Genomic DNA, 26,595 nt, shown 5'->3' on the forward strand with positions numbered 1-26,595 from the left:
CAGTGGGGCTGGTGGGCAAGTAATGTAATTGGTGTGTACCTGAACACCAGTAACACTGAGTACTGTAGTAACCCTACAAGTCAACATCTCTGCCAAGGTCTGCTGACAGCTGCTAATCTTTTATAAATATAGATGTAGACAGACCCCACTGAAAAGATGGTGGTATAGACTACAAATGACCAGTTCAGTGGATTACAATAGAATAAACACTTGAAGGCATCTGCATCTCAAAATGTTCAGCTTCAGGTCCAAAGATTGAAGTAAAATATTGGACTTTAATTCTGTGCACCAAAAAAAATACTTGGTTGTGTGTGTGTGTGTGTGTGTGTGTGTGTGTGTGTGTGTGTGTGAAATTAGTGGCAGCCACAGTAGAAAGTCTATAAAAATCTCAAAGCCCACACACCTTAAAGCCTACGGTAACCCTTTATAACCTTTCTACTTTAGAAGTGCAAGCAGAACATTGTTAAAGGTTACACAACAGCACTAAATTTATATATTATAACAAAAACAAAAAAACCCAGACCATTTCTCCTTTTTTAAATTCATTTTTTCCTCTTGAGATTGGAACAAATCAGCTGCAGAAATTCATCAGGGATGTAACAGGGCTATTGTTCCAGTTGTGAAAGTTTCTTTGTTCTTTTAAACACACATCCATACTGCATTTAATTTCCACAAATTTGCCAAATATGGCAGCAGCTCCTCACTAAAGATAATTCCTCTGATCATGTTTCTGTGCAGCCTGAACCAAACATTGATTTGTGTGACACTGGATAAATCGCCCCCTTTCTATCTCAGTAACGTGTCTCCTGTCTGACGTAAACAGATGTTCTGTGCTCTAAAGCAGCTTACATGAGCAGCCTACAAAAACCTTTAGTATGTTGCTCCGAGGAGGGAATTGCCTACGGTACCTTGGTGTTCTTGACATGATGTACCATCTTATTGATGCACTGTTTCAGGGCTGTTCGAGTGGTTCTAATTATAAAACCACCATTAGACTGTTTAATTAGGCACACACAGGCATACATAGCCATGTTTGTACATTAGTGTGTTCCAGTTAAACATTATGAATCTTGTATGTAAACAGTTTTCAGAGGAGAGATTGCCTCGATGTTCTGGTTTGACCAAACTGGGGTGGTGATCATTGCAGATGGGCCAGATGATGTAGAGCCATGAATGGAAATGAGCCCTCATTAGCTCCTTGCTCCTCCTCTTCTTTTTCTTCTTCTCTCTTCATTTTTCTCTCTCTCTTGCTTTGTCTCTTTTCTTTGGAGGAAATAAAACTGGGTCACATCTTCCTTCCTCCTCCTGCTCTTCCTCCTCCTCCTCCTCCTCCTCCTCGGTGGCTTAAATGGAATAAGTAGAAAAAAAGAGGGTGAATTAATGCGGTGCTGGTGGATGTACAGGAGATGGAGACGTATGGATGGCACAGTCATACACACACACACACACACACACACACACACACACACACACACACACAGAGCAAGTGTAACACTCAGTCCAGAGGCACTTGAAACATATCTCTCCTCTCTCACTGCATCTTATCCACTATTGTGTGCCTTTTTCTTTCCTGTACAAGGTGCATCTCAACGCTGCTTTTCTTCCTGCTACGTCTTTATCTAACATTTCAGGGGTTTCAGTGTGGACTGCCTGCCGCCACAGCTCAATAGTTCTGTCAGGTTCACCTTTTTAATGTGGGAAGATGTCAGTGTCTCCCTCCCCTCTTTCTCTCTCTCTCACACACAGATAAGCTACACACATATGCTACAAAATCTTCAGCAGTGGAAAACTACTTATTCAATACTATTGCAATTCTGCATATCGCACATGGAAACAATGATGATATACATTATAGACTAACCAATACTGATATTTCTGAGTTTAGAAATATCTGATAATGACATATGATCTGCTCATTTTTTAATCTTTCCTGTGCAAATGCTGGAAATTCAGATACATCATTACTGAATAAAAGTTTTTATTCTTGGCAGCAGTTGAAAAATTCTTGCATCAATAAAGGCAAAATGTGACAAAGCTCAATGGAAAGACTTGGCGAGTGAATCATGACTCATGTGACTTAAACGTCAATGAAAACTAGCTGCAAATGGCTGAGACTTGACTGCCACCAGTCCTGCACGATACGAGGAAAATCTGTTCACATGCTGAATGTGAATGCAGGTTTCCTCTAAGGCTTATGTTGAGTTTGCAGTGGTGAGACGGTGTGGGTTCTCTCACCAGGTGTAGCTATATAATTTTATGTTTATCTTATCTCATCAATAGCTTATCGGATTGCTTATTGATACTCATATTGGTTCGTATTATTTTTAAAAAGAATAAAATTTAGATCAGGATTAGAATAAACAAAATAAGTTTCTATAGCGGCAACAAAAATGTTTACACCAGCAGAGTCACTATTTATGAACTCAATAATATCGCTATAGATACAGACGTAAAATGTCAAACTAAATGATATTCCAGACATGAAAACACTGAGTGACGTTGAATGAAGAATATAGACAAAGGTCACTATCGGTCATTTCCTCTGTCCTTCTCCCTCTGCTGTAGGTAACGCTGCTGTCTCAGCCTGTAGCTATTCATTTATAAAAGTTTGTGGCAAATGAAGCTGCAGTCTACACACAGAAAGTTTTCCTTTTAGCTTGTTTGTAACACTTTACTATTAGCTTAATGTTAGCACACTGTGCTTGAGTAAACAAAGCACGGTTGAAATGTGAATATCATGTGTTTAAATCTTGTTGAACAAGTGGTGTGAAGAAGTTGTTGTCAACTCCAGTAAAAACGTCACTTCTCACAGGTCTCCGACGCCACCTCTGTGCTGTCTGCTGTTTGTTTGTGTGTCAGAGAGGAGAGGCTGCAGCCCGACATCAAAACGTGGTAGAGAACAATAAGCATAGTTTTTCATAATTTTTTCTAATTCATCACGCCACTCTTAATTGTGTCCTATTCCTCTGCAATGGTTTAATGGCCCCCAATGGAAACTTGGTGCCAACAGCTGTTCATCTTAACGAACAAACTCCTGATGTTGGCAGTGGATAGTTTGCATTTTGTTCTGCTGATTTTCTTGTAAGTGGAAACCCACTTTATGTCTAATTGCATCTTGGTTTCTGATTTTTTTTTAATTAATTAATTTATTTATTTATTTATTTATTTTTTTTTTTCATGTAAACTGCAATTTTTTAGTTTTATTTTACAGTAGCCCGCTGTCTGATTTCTTTACGATTAAAGGCAAGTGTCTGTTAAGCCTTAGATTCATCAAACTAAAACAGCTCAAGCATTCACAGGGTGTGTACTGTATGTCTGCAGATAACTTTTGCATAGCTTCTGTTTATGTTTGCACCACATACAGCGCACTACCTTTAACACACTCGGCATGTATAGGGAGATGATGACCTCAGTATTTGTCACTTTTTTTTTTTCTGAGATCCAGCGGCTGCAGTGGAAGGATTAGGCGATTAGAAAGACAGCGCACTGAGATTGGCCAGCAAGCCTCATCAGATAAAACATGTTTAGAGCAAACAAAAGCCGGGCTCTGCTGTGTCGGAACATCGGCGGACCACTTTGATTTGCCCGCTCTTGGTGTCAAGGCTACAAGAATCTCCCTCACATCTTAAGATGTCTGTCTTGCAATCAAAGCCCTGTCAGATGTGGGGGCTCGTTTCTCACGACTGCCCCGGCTATTCTCAGATTAATTACCTGACAACCCCTGTGAGGGCCAAGAAGTTCTGCCAGCCCTGCAGGTTTCAGCACTTAACAAATCTCCACACACCACACACATGTAGCAGACTCCCTGCTTTGCTGAACAATATATTAAATTTCTAAGTTATGCAACAATATCTCATTAACTGGAGCGAACAAGGACTCGGGGACAAATTTGAGATTTCAAGAGTTTTACACAATTGTGCTGAATAGATTTCTGCCCTTCTCTTTCCCTTTGTCCCTCATTCATGTCTCCTACTCATATTCGATAATGGCGGTCAGAGTAGTGTTCTTCCATGTTGCAAAATCAGCCTTTCGCAAGGGACAAAGCTGTGATTAGATTTGTTTGTGAAGGACAAATTTTCAAAAAGCGGGATGATTAAATAAAGAGAATTTACACAGTGGGTGTAAACTTGTTATTCAATTTGGCAGCACCAGGTAAACTGATGGACAGCAGTAGATGGAATCCACCCAGCCTCGCCTGAATAACATCCATTATCATCCACACACTACTGTAAATTATCCCTCAGGAGACCAGGGCTAAATTCAAACAGTTACCGTGTCATTTTCTCGAGTCCATCCTAACACAATTTCATACAAATGTACTCATAACTACATCCCGTTGTGTTTGTGCATGTGTATATGTTTGTGTTTGTCGTAGGAGGACATTAGGCAGTTCTTTGAGCAGAGCCTGATCAGATTTACAGTCGAGAGAGAGAGAGAAAAAAGACACATGGGAAATCTAATCGAGCTGAACTCATCAACAGAAGTGCTTGAGCATTGCGCTAACAAACGGCATTCTAAAATTGTTTCACCAATGCTCTGCAATAAGACTGCACACATCAGCCTCAAATTATGTTTATGGAAGTCATTTTAATGTTTGCATATTTCATTCCCAAAATGGCTCAGTCAGAAAACCAAAATGCATTATTTATCACAATGCAGCTTCAATTAGATTTATTGCAGCCATCATCATGCAAAGATTTGACATATGAGGGCTATTTTGTGGCTGATTTACCATCGAATCCACTCATAAAACATGATTGTAAAATAGTCTAAATTAACCCAAAGATTTGTTTTTTTGTGAGGCAAACACAAACCTGTTGCCAACGTCAAACTGGTGACTTAGATGGATCTAACACGAATGCTGTCTGAGACTTTTCTTTCTGAGATTTTTGACAGATCAAGAAAGCCTGTGTATTGCATTATTTAAGCACAAATGCCTTTCCGCACTCAATATTTTTTAATTTCACACACTGAGGGAATTCAGAGAGAATATTACAGATGCTGTTTCATTTCAAAAGTTTGGACGCCTCATTTAGCTGTACACTTGCAGATGAGTAGCAAGAAACCAGCTTAAGTTTCCTCACAATTTTAGTTTCTTGTCGTTTTATTTATTTATTTATTTTTGTCTTTGTGTCTTTTGTTGTCTGTCCAGTGGAAGTTTAACTCTGTGTCCAGGGCTTTTGTCTTTTTGGCTGCTGGATGCTATAAAATGCTGCATGCCCTTGTCAACGTTTGGAGGTGCTCAGACAGACCATAATGATCTGGCAGGAGTCCAGGACAACACCACACATAAGGAGACATGGCACTGCTACTGATACTGTAGGTTGGAAGTGGTTGTGCCTTCGCTTTATCTCATCTTATAACAACCCAAGTCCCTTGAGCCGCTCACCATTATGCAGTGAGAATATGTGCAGCAGTTTAACCTTTGAATGTCCTCAGAAGTGTGGTATAATGCTATCAGATTAAGAATCATAAAAACCTCATGGTTTGTCACAAGGCAATGGAAATGTGTTTCTGACGTGGCTCATTCTGCACACAGAGTGAAAAACTTACACATGGTGTTAAAAAAAAAAAAAAAAAAAAAAATCACTGCTCAGAAAGCTTCATGCTAAACTTGGACTGGACTGGATCTTGTTATCACTGTGAAGTTCACAGGCCGTCAGTTGAAATTTCACAAGTTGCTGCACTTGGCCGAGAAATAGTCTGGGACATAACATCCATAATACCATATCTTGATGATTTTACTACACGGCAATTGACATATAATGAGTTGATGAGCAAAGAAGAGTGTTATAGGTAACTTTAGGTCACAGTGGAGCCACAGAATGCACTCCTAAATCTAAAGTCTTGTGTATCTGAATGTGAGATAAGCTGATTGATTGATTCAGTTCCTGTCAGACCTCGGCAACAACAAACACACACAAACAAACGAACGGGATGGGATAAAAGAAACCCGCACATAAACGTATCCAAGCAACCCCTGTGCACACTTGCATTCAAGTATAATTGTGGCTTTAGAGGTGCTGGTAGGCATATTTTTTTACCTTTTGAACATTCCCGCAGTTTCCAGTAGTTAGTTAGTAGCTTCATATTTACCATACAGGAATGGTACCAGACTTCTCATCTAAGAGAAATAATAAGCGTATTTCCCCAAATGTCAAACTATTCCTTTAAAAACAAAGATGGTTTTGATTTCAACACGCAGTACTTTAGTGTCTTTTGTGTACTAGAATTTGACTAGAAGCACAATCAATAAGCTGGATCACTGTCTATAAACTCTTTTATTTATTTTGCTACAGTACATGCCCTACTTTATTACATAGTGTAAAAAAGTATTGAATGGCACAGGCTAGTTTATCTCTGATGCACTGGGCCTATGCACCATCGCACACTAATTGCTGCTCATTGCTTGACTAAGTTGATTAGATAACTAACAGTTTTTGCCAAAAATTGTACGTGGGTCCTTTCTGCTTCTTTTTATGACTCAGCTCACATCCATTTACTGCTTGTATCTCTTAAAGACCAGCACCCTCCTTCTCACCTCCCTCTCTCCTGCTCCTTTTGATGACACAAGGTCAGCAGAGGTCAGCAAGCCCTGCTCAGGAACATAATTGAATTTCTTTTGACCATGGCCTGTCATCATTAGAGGTATTGGAAATGTGTAAGTTCCTCTTCTTCATTAGTAGGCTCTTGAGTAGAGTGTACCAGGTCAATATGACCAAGGCTCTATGTAGTAAAACATTGCTCAGCAAAGATTGCTCAGTTCTAGCTGCTGTTTGGAGGCCAGCTCTAAGTTCATGACATTTAAATGAGCCTGTAATCAAACCCTTGAAAATGTAAATTTAGCCTTTCTGTTTCAAAAACCCCTTTTGAAAATTGTTCTGTCAGAAGTGATTGTTGAAGGGAGTACTCCTCTGCAGAAAACGTGACGAGACAAGTATGTTCATGTATTAATGTCAGCTCACACACATGTAATCAGGCACAGATAATAACTTCTGGAAAATGTGTGAATCACACATCTGCATTTAGGCATAAACACTGCTTATGACCCACCCCCCTCAACTTCTCTCTTTGTTTCTGTCCTTCTCTCTGTATACAGTTACCACACACACCACTGCCAAACCCACAATCTTGTAGTAGCTACATTTTCTTTTTCCTCAAAACTGCCTTTTGACTACAACGCCCCAAGGCTCATGCGCATGTATTTTTACACTCACTCTCACACATACAAGCACTCAGAGGAAGGGTCCCAATTTTAGTATCGCTGTAGTGTTCCATGCATCTATTGTCTTTGTATTTTTCACAACTCTCTACCTCCCATACTGTAGCCAGAGAGTTGCTTTTGGCAGTGTCTGATTGTTGTAAGGGTTTGGGCTAATCCAATAACAGGCCCCCGTTTGTAGACAAGACACTGTTAAGTTGTCAGCAAGCCATGCTGCTTAAGAAATAAGAAAGCCTTCAGATGCCCGAGTGAGTCAGCAGTACATGCACAGAATAGTGTCCGCAGAAAATTAAATTGCATTAATTAGACTTTCCGATAGCTTGAATTGAACAGAATTAGAAAAAAAGGTGAATTGCAGAATTTGAATGATCTCCAGAAACCCTGGGTATGTGAGTTGTGAGTGAAACGCACCAGTGTCACAGAACTGTAGAAAACAGGAGAACAGCACCTTCTTTTACGACCATTTGTACATCTGACCAATGAATTTCCTTTTTTTCTTTGGATAATAAAGTTAAATTTGATTCAGCTTTATTGGAAACAATCTTTAAACCAGCCACGTTCACCTCAGATCTACTTGATTGAATTTGAGCTGTTTGAAAATCCCTGGATGGAAAACTAAATTTGAAAGTATTGAAGTAACTTTTTAACAACTTTTTTTTTTTGACATTATTCTGTTACTGAATTGCATTCTAACATCAACTTTCATAACAGTTTTCTCTTTCATGACTTGATGCGGTGTCATCAGTGCATCGTCTTTGAATTTGATTTGATTCTCTATTGGGAAACAGCTGCTGTGCCAGCAGGTCCCTTTGCTCCAGCACACTCAGTGCATGTCATCTGATTTACTTGTAGATTTCTACCTCTCTTTTCCCTGAAGCACAATATATTCTTGTCATGCAACATATATTTGAACATAAGTGTTATAAGGCTGTAGTTTTATTGTCAAATCTATTATGAAATCTTGCAGATCCCATAATGTGTTTTCCGTAGCAGCTTTGTATTGGGGGGTTTCTGGAAATCTTACCTGGTGAGAATACAGAGGGTGAATGGCAAGTTCCTTTTATACATTCAGCAGACTGGTGTAAATGTGCTGGTGACTGGCAGATTAATGCAGTGGACCACTCCCTCAAAGTGGTTAACAGACATCCTAAGGTAAACATATTTCTCTTCCATCATCTGCTTGACAAGTACGTGTTCTCACCTGTCCCTTGTTTCATTTAGATGGTTTATCGACCCCCTTCTTGCCCTCCCTCCTCTTCTTCTCCACAAACCTCAACATTTCCTCCCTTTCCAAACTATCTTTTTTTGTGCTTGCTGTAAACAAAGCACGACTAGACCAGCAAAGTGATATACAACGGAGAAACTGAAATTTTCTGTGAGCAATTTTAGGGCTGAGAGCTTGGGGACTATTTCACCAACATATCATCATTTTTTATGCTATGCTCTAGCATTGTATGTCAATAATTCATACTTTCATTACTTGATGAGATCATATGAGTCAGCAGCAAAAATATTGAGTTACATGGGTGGCATGCAGCAGCTTTTCAAAAAGCTATTTATTTATGCTATTTATATATATTTTTATTTATCTTTGTTTTTCAGTGCATTTTCACCTGTTGGTTTGGAAAATGCACATCAGTGACAAAGCACCATTTCAAAGTCTGGGTTGTCAAACAAGACGCTACATTGCTCAACAATGTAAAACAACAAATTACTCAAATTTACAGTTGGCTCTTTGCCTACCTTGTTTCTGTCGCAATCAAAAATATTGCAGGGATTTGGCAGACTGTTAGCTTATGTCAGCTGCTTTCGTTGTGAGTAAAATAACTTTTCATTTCGGTCAGCTGTCTCACGTGGAACAGTTATATCAATATGTGAGTTCAGTGTTTGTATAGTTAATATTTGGTGTCTGTGCTGTGACATTTAAACTTGCACAGAGAGAATATATAGTGGTGATAACCGCACAGCATCTCTCTTTGGGGGAAATTTGCGTTTACAGGTGGATGCAGGATTTTATGTGGGCTAATGAAATGCTAAATGTAGCTGCAGCTGCAGTGACGATACAGTGTTGTACTGTAGCAGCAGCACCTCAGGCAGATCAGTGGAGTGAGCTGAGTGTTGCGAGCTTAAATAGATCACCCGATTTTAAAAGGATGTGTTCGATGTGTGTTGCAGAGTCAAGTGTTTGACATGTGAGTGTAGCAGCCCTACCTGTGCTGTCTGTCTGAAAAGGCTGGCAGGTTTTGCTCAGTTTCTGGCAAATCAGCTGCCTTGTTCATCAAGTTTAACACATATCAGTGGCACCAAGTGATTCACCATTATCTGGAATATGGAGGATGTGAACTAGCTGCTTAAAATAGCACAACCCCCTTTTTAAATCAGCATAGCAATATGTTTGGTACATTAATTTTAACAGGCAACAAACAGTATGTCAGTAAACAATACAGTAATTGCTGTGCATAAACCAATTTCCAGATCTAAATAATTTTATTTATCACAGTAGCCAACCATGTTATCAATTAAAATATCAGTGGGACCTCTCGTGCTACTGGTGGAAAACGGGGACAAAACTTAATTTTACTGAAACAGCAAGGTGCATATCTCTTTCAACCCATTGCCCCTTATTTATTTAATATTTACTTTTAAAGGAACAAATATGTAGTAGAGCTGTCAATTAGACAGAAAAATAAACAGAAAAATAGCAACTATTTTCATAATTGGTTAATCAGTTCAGTCATTTTTCAAGGAAAAATAGTAAGACACTGCCAAGTGTTCTGATTCCAGATTTCCTGCATTTCTTTGACGTACAGTATATTATTGTAAACTCAATATTTATAGGTTTTGGACTTTTGGTTGAGTATAGGTCCATGCATTTGAAGCCTAAGATAGTTTGCTATGTCTGTCCCTAAATGGGTGTTTATAAAAATACAACACAAGAAACCAAAGCTAAAGGACTAAATATCTGAGTAGACTTTACACTGTTGTTGTCCTTGATGTAACTTTAATGGAGGCTTGGTATCCGCAGTACAAAATTAAGTTAAGCATTTATTAGTCTTCGATGCAAATGACAGCAGTAATGGCCAGTCATTGTTTAGTAAATTACTAGCCAACAGTGACTGTTGCAGGGCAGGACTCACATTTAAAGTGGATGTTTAGTATCAGGACTACATTCACAGTGGCTTCAGAAAGTGTTCAGACCTCTTCACTTTTTGCACATTTTGTGTTGTATATTTTTATTTAAATTAATAAACTCACTTTTTTTGTCCATTAATCTACACTCAGTTACCCATTGTGACAGTGAAAACATGTTCTTAGACATTTTTGCACATTTATTAAAAATTTTATTTTATTAAAATTAAAAACTGAAATCTCTAATTTCTAAAAGTATTCAGACCCGTATTGCTCTCCAGGTTATTGTCAGTTGCGTCCTGTTTGCTTTAATATTTTTTTAGATGTGTCTAGAACTTGACTGCAGTAGACCTGTGGCTAATTGACTGGACATATTTTAGAAAGGCACACAACTGTGTATATGGTCCCACAATTCACATTGCATGTCAGTACAGACACCAAGCTATGAGGTCCAAGGAGCTCTCTGTAGACTGTTGGGATAAAATTCTGTTGCAAGGCATCCAGTCAAGTGTATAAAACCATATTTAAAGCTCTGAGTGTTCCCAGGAGCTTCCTGGCCTCAGTTCTAAAATGGAAGAAGAAAACCCCAGGAATCTTCCTAGAGTTGGCCATAAAACCTGCTCCAGAGTGCATGTGACCTTAGACTGGGGCAACACATCACATTTCATCACAACAGTCTGTGAGTGTCCTTGAGTGGCCGAGCTAAAGCCCAGACTTAAAGTCCAAAGAACATCTGTGGAGAGACATGAAGATGAAGGTTCACAGAGGCTTCCCATCCAATCTGACACAGCTTGAGAGGATCTGTCAAGAAGAATGGGATAAACTGCCCAAATCCAGGTGTGCAAAGCTTGTAGAGACTTACTCAAGAAGACTCAAAGCTGTAATTGCCGCCAAAGGGGCTTCTACAAACTACTGAATTAAGAGGTTTAAAGGCTATTGTAAAAGAGATCTCTGTAAAGGAGTTACACTCGCAAACATTTTTAAAAACATGTTTTCAGATTGACTTTATGGGTTATTGAGTTTAGACTGTTGGATAAAATTGTTGCCCATTTAAAATTAAATGTACTACACAACAAAGTGCAAACACGAAGGGGTCTGAATGTTGTCCATGGACACTGTACATACTGCAGCTGGTGTTACATCAGAAATGTGCGACGTGAAGTGCTTTGCCAGGGTAGTTGGGACAGTGTAGTGTGCCCAAATCAGTAGTGTGCCCATTATTACAGTAAATAATGCCCTTGTTGGTAACAATGCAGTATCCTGTTTTCTTCAGAGTTGTTTATCAAAGAGAGATCTCTATGAGAGATATCTAAGAGAAGTCTCTGCTTTTCTGGTCATTGCAAGAACCGGTGTAGCAACTAGGGATGTCATGATACTAGAAATTTGTGGTGGGTACCAATATTTATGAAATTCCACAATTCTCAATACCAAGATACCACAGCAAAAAAAAAACCAAAACAACAGAGGCTGCTGCACACTCAGTGTGCTAACATATACACACACATGCACACACCTCTGTATAGTCAGTGTGCCAGCAGTAGTTTAATTTGACCATCAAGGTCACAGACCCATGGTGTGAAAATGTTAATTTAAAAGGTCAAAGTTATATTTTGACAGACGTGGAAGACAGTAGCCTGCTAATGTTGTGAGCTGTCGCTATGTTGTCCTCAACAGGATAATGTTAGCCTGTGTTAACGTTGTGTGTTGAGCGTTGCTACAACTAGGACTGCCGGTTATTGGTAAAATGTGAATTCTCTCTTTATTTATTATAATTGCATTACATATTTTCTTTAGGATGATGGAAAATAGTATGATCATTTCTGAAATTTTGCACAGCCGGGGTACCCACTTCTCACGATGTAGACAAAAGATTATATACTATGCTGTATGATCTAACACGGCAGTGCAAACCAAGGATGGTGTAAACCTTCATCATAATCCTTTTTCAGTAGCCAGGTGTCTAATCATTCAACCCTGTGAGGCTTCAAACAGGAGCAGAAGCATGTTCATTTATTCCTCCCCCAGACTACACATACTGCGCTGCAACCAACAATATGCTGGTGATAGTAAAACAGGACACAAACTGTTTATAAGTTTCAGACAGCTGAAGCATTTCATAATCTATCTGACTCATTTAGCTTTTTACCAAGATAGACACATTAGAAATGTTTTTAAATCTTCCCCGTCTTCCTGTGAATAGATCATCACGTGATGTAACACAGTTCTGTCATTCGTTGTGACGGCTTAGGGAGAAAAGGGAGCGATTGGTCTGATGCAACGGATCTCCCTGCTGATGCGAACATAGCAGAGTTGTTGTCATGTGAAAATGAAGTTGAAGATGAGTGTGAATCGAGATTGCGATTCAAAACGATTAATGCTAGATACCAGCTGTCGCAATTCACAAACAATAATGGAAACATTTTGGGACATGAACATTTTGATGACATATTAATATAAAGTTAACAACGGAAACTCACTCACCCTGAATTGTGCGTACAGATCCCAGGGCCTGTAGTTAAGTTTGAGGTGTTCAAATACAAAATATCTCCATACACAGTCTAGCGGTCTAATCAGACCTGTTACTGCACCTGCACTTGCCGCCGCCATTCCACGTGTTGCTGTTATTGTTTACTGTGCCTGCCTCCTTCTCTTTGAGTTGGATATCAGACTAGAGCGGTTGTAGGGTTATTGTGCTGCCCTCATCCGTCCTGGAAGAATCACATCTCCAATACCTACAACATCTACGGTACCTTTGGTACATACGGCACGGTAGAAAAACAAGTACCAGCAGAATTTTCAGAATTTTGGCCTTGACCTAAGTATCGGTTCTTGTGACATTCTTAATATCAACCAGTGAAAATGATCAGATTTGATGTCAGACTCTGCACATTTAAGCATCAGATTGCTTGCTTGAAATTACACCTATTATGTGCATAAACAGTGTTGAGTAGGTCATTCAGGACACAGCTGAACCACCTGAATTTTTGAGCTCTGTAAATGGAGAAACTCTTCTCCAGTGGATATTATAGTTTCATCTGTGTCGTCATGTCTTTTGTTGTTACGAACAAGCTGTTTATGGTGTGAGTACTAATGAACAGAGAGAGAAATGTATCTGTACACACAGCTCAGCGAAGAAATTTATTGCCAAGCTTCAAGGTATTGGTTCTTTGTCAAGGTAATTGTACCTTGACAAAACCGGTTTTGTTTGAGACATTGGTAATAAATTTATTCGCTGGAGCCGAGCGTGTAGTTATATTTTTTCTCCTTCTCTTTTTTGTTGAAATCTATTCTGTGCATCAGCACTACCATGACTAAAACCAAGATTAATTGCTTTCATATCTCTGGTGTGGGATCACAACCGCTGGGACATAGAAACACACACACACACACACACACACACACACACACACACACACACACACACACACACACACACACCTACACGAGCAGAGTGTCTTCATACTACGCACATTTTTGCTCACGGTACACAGTGTACCAGATCAAAATGAATCTGCATGGATCAAAATGAGACCGGTCTAATTGACAGTGAGGCTTCAACACTGTGCCGCCGCCATACAACATGCAGGTCCTCTGAGTTGGAACCAAACATCTCTGCATGTTAACGGTAGATTAAAAGAAAAAATAAATTTAAAAGATAAAGAACCACACTTGTTTGCTGCATATACACAGAAAGCAGAGAAGCAAGTGTGTGTGAGCAATTATGCATTCACAAAACCAGACACTTGCTCTTGCACCTGAATGCTGAGATGGTGCGTCGTTCCATGTGCTTGTGCATCTGAGTACATGGCTCTCCATGTTTATCATAACTGTATACAGATGATGCTGATAGGGCTTGTTCATCCCTTGAAGGAAACAGAGGCTCTATTTGCATCTGACATTAAAGTAGGGAGTGAGCGCAGCGGCTTATTACAAAGCCGACAGGAGGAGAAGCCGATGCATAATGCACCTCTGTGGACAGAAAACATCAGAGCAGTGAGGCTACCGCCTGCTCGCTCCTCTAACAGCATCAATTCTGCTTCCCCAATCACCTCTCTGTCTGACAGCTGCGATGAGAAGAGAGAGGCAGGGAGGGAGGGAGGGAGGGGAGGGATAGATACAGAAGAAATCACACTACTGTTTGAATGTGCAATCAGTTTGGCAGCTACAATGACTGAGCAGCATCATCTGAGCAGCGGAGAGTGAGTGGTTTTGTTTTTTGGTTTTTTCGTATCTCTGAGTGGGTGAGATCGAGATCAGGTGTGAGAGGCAAAAAAAGAGACAGAAGGAAAGAGAGAAGGAGGGAGAGAGCAAGTGTGCAGCTTTGAGGCATTCCATCATCCACCAAACTCCTGCAGCTTCCCTCTTCCCTCCTCCTCCTCCTCTGACCCCCCCCCCCTCCTGGAGAGAGAGAGAGAGAGCAACAGAGAGAGGAAGAACAAGGAAGAGAGAGAGAGTGGGTGAGCAACAGAGAGAGAGCGAGAGAGTCACGCTTACAAGCCAGCGGAGAAGAGACGTCAAGAGGAGGATCTACAAAGGGAAAAAAAATCCTTCTCTCTCTTCTGCTGCCTCTCTTCGTGCGTCCTACGGGCAGCGAGGAGCGAAGAGGAGCGAGGAGGATCCGGCTGGCATATTTTCTACGCTGCTTCCCTGCGATTTCTGTGGCTGTATCACAGTGCGTGGAGCGCAGGGAGAGCCGCCGAGAGCTTGATCGGTGACATCGCTCCGCAGCAGAAGAGGAGGACCGTAGAGGAGCCGGGATGCTTAACAACCTGACCGACACAGAGGAGGGGGACGGGGGAGCGCAAAGCCAGGGTGAGTGATGGGTTGTGTCATGCAGTCACACACACACACACACACACACACACACACACACACACACACACACACACACACACACACACACACGAACAAACAGGAAGATATGCATGTACAGGGATGTTCACATGTTCACAAACACAGATACTGTACATCAGCCCATGTAAATACATAGCGAGGGGGAGGAAATACATATAGCGGAGATATAGCTCATAAAACACACAACATGCATGACTGAGGTTTACACACACAGCCTGATGGCAGTGAGCGGGCATTGAGTTGGGGTGTGTGTGTGTGTGTGTGTGTGTGTGTGTGTGTGTGTGTTACAGCATCGTACGGTGGTCGGCCTGCTTGCCTCCTCTGCTGCTCTTACTGCAAGGCTGTTGTGACAGGAATAGTAATGGGCTCACTCCATACGATGGATGGTGAGCGTAAGGGCATTACAGCTTTGTCCATACACTCACTTGCAGTAACACACACACACACACACACACACACACACAAAACCATACAATCACACACATATGCACACACAGTACAGAGCGTTTTCTGGTGCAGCTGTCCTATGGTTCATCCATTCTTCATGGCAGGGTAAATACTCCCACCACATATGGCACTCTGTGGCCAGGCGGTATGGGCATGTGTACACGCAAACGCAATAATACACACACACGGACACACACAGCTACTCATAATTACAGATACCAAACCAGCATTGCTGGTAATCCCATCGCCCCCAGCTGTCAAAATCCGCCCTCCATCCAATCCCCATCGCTCAGCCCAGTCCTCAGGTCTCTGCAGGCTTTCTTGAAAGAACCTGTAGGTCGCTGGTTTGTGCAGAGCCGTGAAGCGAGTGTTCAGCGGGGAGCACGTACCTTCTCAGGCCACAGTGGAAATTGAACCTATCCTTCTAGTGCCAAGCACTGCACGTTTTGGAACACCATTAGGGTCATGAATGCAGTCAAAGTCCCTAACTTTAGTTTGGCTACTGTTTTCATACCCATTGGTTCATTAGAACTGAGGATTCTTCACTTGCCTGTGCAGAAGCTGCAAACCGGCAGTATTTCTTTTTCCTCTCCGCCATATGTTAGGGATTGTTGTAGCTCTGCACACATCTCTCTCTCTCTCTCTCTCTGTTTCTTAAGGTTCAGCTCTCTCCCTCACTGGCCTCTTTTTTTCCCCCCGATTTGCTCTTCACATTTGTCTCAGCTTTTTTTTCTTACTCTTTCATGTCTCCCATTCTTTGTCATGCACAAATCTCCCCGTTGTCGTCAGTCCTGGGCTCTCAGGGATGCACTGGAGAGACAGGTTGCGGATGAGAGAACAGTCACTATGCTGCTTCTCCTACCTGTGAGGGCTTAATGATAAAAATAGACCAGCGCTGGGAACATGAATATTTAACTTAATGCGGGCATCTCTTTTTTTGCGGGGGGGATTACAATGGTGCGCTAAGAGCATGGACAGCAGTTGTAAGAGGTTGGCGGCGGGTTTGAAGCATGACCCCGTTTATAAGTGCGACGAATTGGAACCATCAAGGGCAGGTTACCGTGCATGACATAAAGCCACAAAACTGCGCATGCAGAAGTGTCGAGCTAATATGCATGGCTGTCTGCGTGTGTGCTCAAATTCTGCAAAAGTCTGATTTACATGTATGTGTACGCATCCATGTGTGCAGAGCAGTGTTTTAAAGTTCGCACACATGTTCATACTGAGCACATGTTAACGTGCTGAAAACTGTGGCTGTAACTCAGTGTCTCTGCAGCTTTATATAGACGTCAGACTGTTTCATTTGTCAGGCCGTCCCTTTTTATCCGTTCTGGGGTAATGCGTACATATAACCTATGCATGTAATGTGCACAGAGCCGTGTTGGGACCCTCAGTGAGGTGGATAAGTACCGACCCCACCCCCACCACCCCCCCCCCCCCCCCCCCCCCCGACACATTTTAGAGGCTCTCTATGTTTCTCTCCCTGTGTCACTCTCTCCCTATCTCTGTCTTTTTGTCACTCTGCAGTAGCAGCATCTATCAGGATAGGACCTCACTTACACTCGCATACGAATACACACGCACACACACACACACACATCCCTTTCATCTGAATCACAGTTTTGCTAAGCTAGCTGTGCAACAACCTGAATAACTCTGTTTAGTCATCAGTACTATGCAGGGCAGCTCCAGATAGGGAGGGCTTTTCGCCTCTTTACAGTAGGAATGTCAGAGGCTGTCGCTGTCCACTCTCCTCGGTGCTGAAACCTCCTCCCCCCTCCTTCCTGACTCCAGTAGTATGTATATTGAGGAGCTCAGGGCTGCCTAGTGCTGTCCAAGGTGCTGATTTATAGCCTTCATTACATGGCTGGGTTACAGCCCGGGAGAGGACAGCACAGGGAGTTGTATACAGCATCAGGGTGGAGGGGTGTGTGTGTGTTTTTGTTTGTTTGTATGGGTGTATTATTACACTGCGCACCTTATGAGTATGCAAAGATGAAAGACATAATTCTCAGGGAAATTTAAAAAAAAAAAAAAAAAAAAAAAAGGTTGTAAGGAAACTAAAAGAGAAGTGGATGCATGTTCAATCACAGTCAGATTTACATATTCATAAGTTGTCATATTGTTCTCCCACCATACTGTTAATTATCTGCAGTGGAGAGGTGGAGTGTCAGTGGTGTAAAGAGGTGGGATGCAATCAGGAGTTGAAGGGAAGGTGAAGTTTTAGTGATCATTTTGCAGCACAGAAAGGGTTTAATGACGGCATGTCTTGTTTTTGAAGCACAAGAGGGTAGCTGCTACTGTCTGAAAGATGAAGTGATGCAGAGAAACGGATGGCAAAGGGAGGAGGGGGTTGAAGAGTTGTTCATTTTCTTCCTGGCAGGTGTAGAATGATGTGGTGTTCTGTTTTTTAGAGGTGTGTTTTTTTTTTTTTTTTTTAGCTCACATTGAGATGAGAGAGTCATGTTTTTTTTCTTGCTTTCTGGTGTTAAAATGTGGACAGTACAATTTAACATATTTTCAGTATTGTAACAAATATGCTGCATCTTCGAATCATGTAAAGCTTTGATTCTGTCATCATTACAATGACAAGCTACAGTCTAAATGATGTTTGCTCGGACAGTTGGGAGTGCTCATTGTTTATGGAGCTTTATTAAGAGGAGCTGTGAGTGTTCAGCTGCCTGGGTTCTTGTTAGCAAGCAAAAGCAATTTCATGCTACTTCTCCAAATGTTTGTTACTGTCTGCGGTTTTTCATCTATGTATTCAGTCGCTCATTAATGTGTCAGTTCAGTTTATTCGCTCCAGTTTAATGAGCGAGTACTTTCTGTTACATGTGCATAATTGAATATTGCTCATGAGGTCTGCTGGACAAAGTCTTTGGCTCAGCAGGTCAGCTGACGACTGATAGATGGTTCACTCCACAGAGATCACACTCTCTTCTCTGCAGGCTCATTTACAAACATCCTAAACATTATTTCATCTGTTTGATAAGATTAATTTCATTGATGCCATACAGGGAAACTGAGGTGTTGCAGTAGCATACAAGAACAGGTGCATCGTAAAGATACTGCAGGTAACTAGAATACTGCTGTATATACTATACATGATGAGTGTCTACTATACACATAATAAAGTAAAAAAGGTACTAACTGCTGTATACACCAACATAAATACTATCTAAAAGGGTTTTGAGACCAACATAGTCACAAATAACTGAGGACACAGTTATTGAAATTGGGATGAAATTATTGTAATCCTGAAGTTTCTTTGAGCAACTGGTGTATCCGTTTACAGTGCAGCGTATATTGTCATAATGAAGAAGTTGGTCGTCAGTAATTGCAGCTAATTTCATGTTACATATGACTGGAGTACAAAATATTGGGTTTGTATCAGCACTAAGTTCATAGCTCCGATATGACAAAAATTGAAAGGCTGATATCGATGAGATTTACAAACAGTGACAATGGATTCCACACATGCATCGTTTTCTGTGAATCTCTTAAATCTCTCGAATACTGTCTGGGACTGGTAGACTCTGCTACTAGCAACAAAGGCTAATATATAGAGAGGTTATAACAGAATGTAAATGAAAAAAGAAAGATCATACACAGAATCAAAAACAGGGTTTGATTTCACAAACATTTTAAGGATTATTGCTAAGCTTGACCAGCTGCTTTTTAATAACTTCACATCAGTTTTTATATTGGCTTCATATGTAATCAGTATCCACTCATGGGGACCTTTAAATTTCTCCTTGTTCATATATTTATGACTGGATGATATACAGGAGGAAGCAACCAGGGCAATGGCCTCTGTTACTGTGATGACGGTACATGCCATTAATGGGCATAATATACAACTAAATTGAATTTGGAGATATTGGTGGTAAATACATCCAACCATGGTAACCATTCACATGTCACTCCAACAGTGTCACCCATCCATGGTTGCAACGATTGGTTGATTGAGTGATTCGTCAATTGATAGAAAATTTAGTAATCATTTAATTTTCTTAGCCATTTTTCTAGCAAAAATGCCAGACTCTCTGGTTGTGAGTAATTTATGCTTCTCTTGAACATCTTTGGAATTTGGACTGTTGGTCAAATGAGCAAAAAATTTGAAATTATAACTGCCATTTTTCACAAATTTTTTTGACAAAAGATTAAACAAGAAAATAGAATTAATTTGATTAGCCCTCCATCCATCTGTCCATCCATCCAACTGTCCATCCATCCCCTCTCTCCAGCCAATCCTGTCTCCTGGTCAGGGCTGTGAATGGGGTTGTAATGATGTTTTAGTTATGGCTGACTGCGTAATACTGCAAAATGCTCCCTAGGGCCCTCTCCTAGGGAGGCAGTTGTTGTGCATGCTCAACGTCATTATTCTCTGTCTACCCGCTCTGCAACTTATCTACTGTGAATGGAAAAGAGAGAGAGAGAGAGGAAAAGAGAGGGAGAGAGCAGAAACGCACAGTAAGTGAGAGAGATTGCTGGCTAATACAGAACCACAGGCACTTGTTACTTGGAAAGGTAGCTCTCCGGTTGCACAGACAAAATGCATCTCAGTAGCTTAGTGCTTAAGTGTATCATCTCCACATGAGTAGACGGACACATAGGCCTTTTGTAGTGTATGTGTTATGGTATTGTATAGGTTTATTGCCATGCCAACCAAATGAATTATGTAGCAGCACAATGCTGTACAATGCAATCTTCATCAGACAATCCAGAGAAGGAGACACTCCATATTGATCAATTAAATACTGCAGAAATTTAAAGCCACTATTTTGCCTCTTAGCGCTCTCCAACCAGTCTCACCCACAACCGCACTCAAAAAAAATCACCTGCTTAAGAGTCAGTTGTATTTTTTCAACCACCATTATACAAATGGCTCCTCAAGACCAAATATAGATTGTAATTATGTATCACTTAATTGAATTTAATAAAGGTAGGTATTAATGAAACACAGATACAATAGCTTACATAAGGATGTGGCAGATGAATGGATGTTCTTGCTAATTAGAGTATCAGTAGTGGGTGTCCAGATATAATGGATGGGTATTCATTCATTGGTTTGTCAATTAAAAAGCAGGAGGGTATAATCAGCGGTGAAGGGCTCCACCTCCCCAAAGCTCGATGTTGACTCATGCTGTTCTGATAAAAAGCTCAGGCAAAAGCATGTACAAACAGGGCGCTCATATATATATATATATATATATATATATATATATATATACACACACACACATATATATATTCATATATATACACACACACACACCCACAAGTACCCATAAGTTCTATTTTACTATATAGTTCCCCTCCCTTGTCTAAAAAATATACATTCAACTTTAGTGGTGTTTAAGTGTTTGACTTCACATGTAATTGAATGAAAATAGAAATTGATTGCATAAACTCATGTTCACTAAATGAATTTAATTGTTACATTACAGGAGCACAACACGGTTCAGCTACAGGGCAGGAAAATACTGGCACCAAGGTTTTCTTAGGTGAAAGATTTCAAATGGATGAATGGTCTCAGAGAAATAGATGGGCGGTTTTATGAAGGGAAAGAGAAGGTCAGTGGAAGTGAAGGAAAAAGATGAATCATGCCAGAAGAAGCTCAACCAAGCTGAACACAGGAACCTCTCTCTCACCCCTTTCATAGAAATCTACTGAAAATTGTTTCCTTTGTGTTTGTCAGTGCATTATCACCACTGTAGGACAAAACACGCAAGTCCAAACATTTCTGTTAATATCAGTACATGAGAATAATGTGAGACTTATTTTTATTGAGGCAAATAATGATTAGGAAGAAGGCTTGTTTCATCAAAGTATCATTGCCGGCATGTTTTCAGCCACAGGTTCAGTGTAAACCTGTATGGTTATGAATACTTGTAAAGAAATAACAATAAGTGCTTAGAAATGAAGAAAGAAAAGCAGCTTTTAAAAGTAGCTTTTGGCTGTTTATTTGGGAGGGTAACACTGTCGGTTTGTGATGATACCTTTGGGTTTGAATGCTCTTATTGTAAGTCACTTCTCTGTTAAAGGGTTTCTTGTGGAGTTTTTCCCTCTTCTGATTCGATGGTCACGGGACAGAGGGTGTTGTAGGCTGTACAGATTATTAATGTAAATTTGTGATAATGTGCTAAAGTAACATTTGACTTGACTTTGGACTAGGGGTGGGCGATATGACGATATTAGATCGTGAAGGATTACAACATGAAGATGATCTTTCAAACTGCAGAGATTGTGGGATCGTCTAGGGCACATTCTATAAATTGCAGTTCTATGCTGATGCACCGACGCACCAGACGTATTGACGTCGTCAACCTGACCAACCAATCACAGCAAATTATGGGCAGTGACGCACTTTCCTACCCGCCTCCTTGTTTGTGTGTAGTCGTAGCACATGGAAAGCGATGGCTGAAAGCCAAACGGAGTTGGTCGCTAAAAAAAATTCCACCTCCATTATATGGAATTGGTTTGGATTTTCCGCAACTGATCAAGCGCAAGCAAATGTAATAAATCGTGATATGATATTTTTGCCATATCACGCACCCCTACTTTGGACAAAATGGTCTGCCAAATCAATGTAATGTAAATTATCTTCTTCCATTACCAACATACTTGAAACCTGACTAATTAAAGAAGAATTTACTATGAAGTAGTTTTATAGTCGATCTTCTTATTTCTCATCACATAGCTAAATCCCAAAGGGAAAAAAATAGGCAATTTTAAAATGATTATACTTTTAAACTTTCATGTAAGTAATATTACTTTCCTGTCTGTTTAAAGGATAGTTTCAGGGTTTTTATTTTACATACATTACTCTTAGCCAACATGTAAGTTGAAAGTTAATCAAGGTTACAGTCTTATTAATACAAAATCCCCTCTTGTAGACTGGAACCATGTCCAGACTGTCCTAATATATACATGTGCAGCCCTTCAGAGCAAGTAGTGTCCATGATCACAGCCTGGATTGTTATTTACCGTGCAGTTTGTTTGCTGGTGATGTGTCCCTCTCCCTCCCCTTTATTGGATAACTGTCCAACAACATGTGAGTAATTGAGTCGTGGCTACTGTAGGTCATAGCAATATCAGTGTTAGACAGAGGGCTTTAGGCGTCGTGCTTAGTCAAAGGTCTTTTTTTTTTTTTTTCTAGGTCATCAATTTGACTTTTGACAATAATATAGTTAAAAATAAATCAAAGAGGAGGTAGAAATGCATTGAGTGAGGGGTGTTCATTATTCTTGGGTGGAACAACTGCTTATCACTATTGCTTTCTCCAGCTTTACTTGATGATGAAAGCAGTATGTTTAGACATGCTCTGTTAGGATTGTCAAAATGCATGCTGGGAAATGTAGGAAATCATTAGAAGTCTGAGAGATGACAGACTGGGGTGAAATGGATGCAACAGAAAAGCAAACTGCAACAAAACACAACTGTTTTGAATGCAATCCATACATTACATTATTATAAACCAATGATTAAACGCTTTGTCTGCAGCAGGAATTTTCCTTTAACGGTCTTAAAGACGTGAGGTTTTCCTGAGTGTTTGCGGTTTTCTCATCAAAAGGAATCCATTTGGTTCAGGTGCACCACCGTGTGCGAATCTGTACGCAGCAGATAAAGTAAATCAAAAGCTGACAGCGCACGCTCCACATCGATGGGGGAGTGACATATCCTCGCTTTCCTCCGGCTCCTTATTGAAGAGACCCAAGTCCTTGAAGAGTCTCTCAATTTCCACCCTATCTGACATTACTGCGAACTGACCTGTGCCAGGAGATGGAACCATAATGAAAAGCCACGTATTGATTTGCTCTCACTCATATACCTATTTGCAGTGATTTAGCTGGTGTGTGGTTGAGACCGGCCTCAGAACCGTGATACCCACTGGGCCCGACGACACAACAATCAGTTGGTGCATCAACTCTGTACACATAGACTTCTGTCTGTTCTGTCACTTGAGACAAAACAAACGCCAGATAACCCCTGTTACTACATCTCTCTCTCTCTCTCTCTCTCTCTCTCTCTCTCGCTCTCTCTCTCTCTCTCTCTCTGTGTTTTAGTGTCAGAGCCTGGCTTCATCCCATTTTATCAAGCTGTTTTCATTGGCTCAAGAGAGAAAAATAACCAAGTAGGTAATGAGGATTGCCATGGTTACAGTCTGGGCTGTTGGAAATGATCCATATATTTGCTAAATATGAAACCTTTACACTGAGGTTAAACATGACAAACACAATACAGTACAAATTGCTTCTCTCCTGCCATTCATTGGTTTCTACAAGCAAACTGCTGCTGTGGTACATTCACATGCATACATACAGAATATACAGTATTCCAGTTGGGGAATTTCCCTGGTGGTTAAATCATTAGCATTTCATAAAGTGCAGAGAGAAGTCACGTTTTTCTCTTTTCAAGCTCACACGTTAGGCCTGCGTCACAGCACACTCTCTGTCTCTGTCTCTGTCTCTCTCTCTCTCTCTCTCTCTCTCTCTCTCCGTCTCTGAGGAAGGCCAAGCAATTCTCTCAGCTCCGTCTTTAATTGTCTAGGTAACCACCAGCCAACTGAAAAACTGTTTTTGTTTCTTTCATCTTAAAGAGAAGTTGTTCTACAGCATGTGTGTGTACATTGTGAGTCTCATGCATATGTGTGTGATGTCTTTTAATGTATGTGCATGCTAATATTGGCAAAGCAAATAAAATCAGCTCTTCTGCTGAGGCCAGATGCTTAAAACATTATGTGGATTAATGACTAAAACTGTGTCTGCATAAAGACAGAAATATGTATACATATTGTATTTGTCAGATTTATAAGATCGAGAACTGCAAATTTTGTTTGTATACATTTAAAAAAATAAAACGTAACATACGTCTGATTTTATGTTTAATCTACTCCTTATTATTTCACTCTCCAGCTGTGTATGCCTGGTCTGAAGTCTGCGTGAGGTGCACATATTCTTACCTCACATTCATTTTTTTATAAATACCAGTCTTACGTGTGGGAATTGTGCATGCATAGGTGTTGTGCGAATGCGGAGTTAATACATCTGGCCCCTGATGATGAAGTCAGCCGGCAGCAGTGGAGAAACTCATGACTGGTTGTGTGTGTGTGTGTGTGTGTGTGTGTGTTAGGAGAGGGAGTGAGGGGTGGAGCAATGTGGATGTACAGTTTCAGATGTGGAAACCCCTCTGTATGCGTGTGTGTGTGGGAGGATCCTCTGTTGTACAGCATGGCATTGTGGGATTGCTGTATCTTTAAACTAGAAAGCAGCTTAATTGGTGGGTATGAGTGGGCAGAGGGACTGCGAGGCGACTCTGAGGCCAGTGTTGGAGGTTTCTATAGAACCAAGAAAAAACAGCGCCTGGCTGCTTTGGACAAAAATCAAACACGCAGCCTTGTAATTGGACAGGGGAGGGAGGGGCACAGAGGGGGATCAATCCCTCACAGTCGGCTTCATTGCCAGGACTCTCATTCTGGCCAGCAGTATACCAGTGGACTCTCTCTACACACGCACACAGGACATAATGTTTGCGACACACTGGAATTGCTAATGAGGCAGATGGGCTCGGCACCAAAATCGTGCGTTTGCATAAGAACTTCAATGCACAGATTGAAGTTCAGATCATGCAAATGATGCAGCTCAGATGATGAAAAAAGTTCCAACTGATTAATTACTGATACAGTGCAGTGAACAAGTTAAAGTAATGAGGCTACTCAGAGAGGCAGTGGGAGACACTGGATGAGAAATAAAAGCAAATTCAAATGATTCTGTCTTCCCTTCATTAGATTCTCTCTATTAAAACTGGATTCTCCTCATCAATGAATAACTAGAGTTTATCCTGATATTCGTCATGTCCACTTCAAACTATTAGACATTAAAATGACTTTAGTTAGACTTTTAATGCTAACAAGGTAAAACAGACTCGGAGAAGGGGGTGTGATGATACATACCATTAGGGCTCGAACAATTATCAGTTAAAATTATTAAGCATTCAGTCAAAAAAGATATTAAAATTATATTTTAAAAAAACAGAAAATGGAAGGGAAAATCCTCACATCTGAGAGGCTGAAAGGAGCAAATATTTGACATTTTACTTGACAAAACAACCTTAATAATTGATAGATTATCAAAATGACTTCCAGATATTTTTAATTTTATTACCATAGTAACTATATCTTCATCATGTATGGTACTGGACACATCATGGATTTTTATGTGATTTTTGCACCAATGTGATAAAATGCTTTGATATTTTTCTTCTTTACTTTGAACCAGCTGTTCCTACCTGGTTATTTTATCCATTAACAAATCTCTATTGGTTTCAGAAAATGTATTGTACTACAGCATACTCTAATATAATTTCACTAAGATCTGGTACCACATCGGCTGTAACTGGCCTATGTGAACTCTATGTGACTGTATTTGTGAAATGGGGACAGTATTCACTTGTTGGGGAAATATCATTGGATTATGTAATAAGAATTGGGAAGTAAAAATCCACTTCATTAACAAAATGTAGTTGGGCATAATGGCTGCACATGTGCCGTTTATAAAGGCTGGTATATAGGCTATTATTTATCCGTTTCAGCTTTCGGCCTGTTAACCACTGTTATCTAAATTGATAGGGATGATTCCACTGATGAAAATTAATATCTCACGGACACAGTGCCTCTCATTCATTTCCACAACCTGCTGTCCAGATGCCAGTGTCCTGTAAAGACCGGCAACGATTATAAATCTCCCCATTTGTGTGATTGACCACATTAAAGCCCAATGGTCCGTTTGTAATTTTGGCTTTAATGGTGAAATGGCCACAACTGGTGAGAAAGTTTGAGCTTTTGCTGTCTCTCCAGTTTTCCTGTTAGTTCCTGGCCATTAGAGTGCCCAGAACGTCATTAGAGGATATTAAGGGTTTTTTCCTTTTTTTTTTTTTTTTTT

General features: G+C 40.5%; 1 protein-coding gene across 3 annotated transcripts in view; it reads left to right on the top strand.

The window, feature by feature from the left end:
• Positions 1-26,595, top strand: part of LOC111662324 (solute carrier family 12 member 5-like) — a 154,609-nt gene that overhangs the window by 43,614 nt on the left and 84,400 nt on the right. The window contains exon 1 of one of the 3 annotated variants that reach the window (XM_023416140.2): positions 14,753-15,163. The exons of the other annotated variants lie outside the window; for them this stretch is intronic. Within the exon in view, the coding sequence (XP_023271908.1) occupies positions 15,109-15,163 (55 nt within the window). The 5' untranslated portion in view covers positions 14,753-15,108. Of the gene's footprint in view, positions 1-14,752; positions 15,164-26,595 lie in introns of those variants that run through there. 3 annotated transcript variants of the gene reach the window in all.

The sequence above is a fragment of the Seriola lalandi genome, unplaced genomic scaffold (assembly GCF_002814215.2).
Source record: "Seriola lalandi dorsalis isolate HSWRI2012SDOR001 ecotype SW California unplaced genomic scaffold, Sedor1 jcf7180002054561, whole genome shotgun sequence".
NCBI lineage: Eukaryota > Metazoa > Chordata > Actinopteri > Carangiformes > Carangidae > Seriola > Seriola lalandi.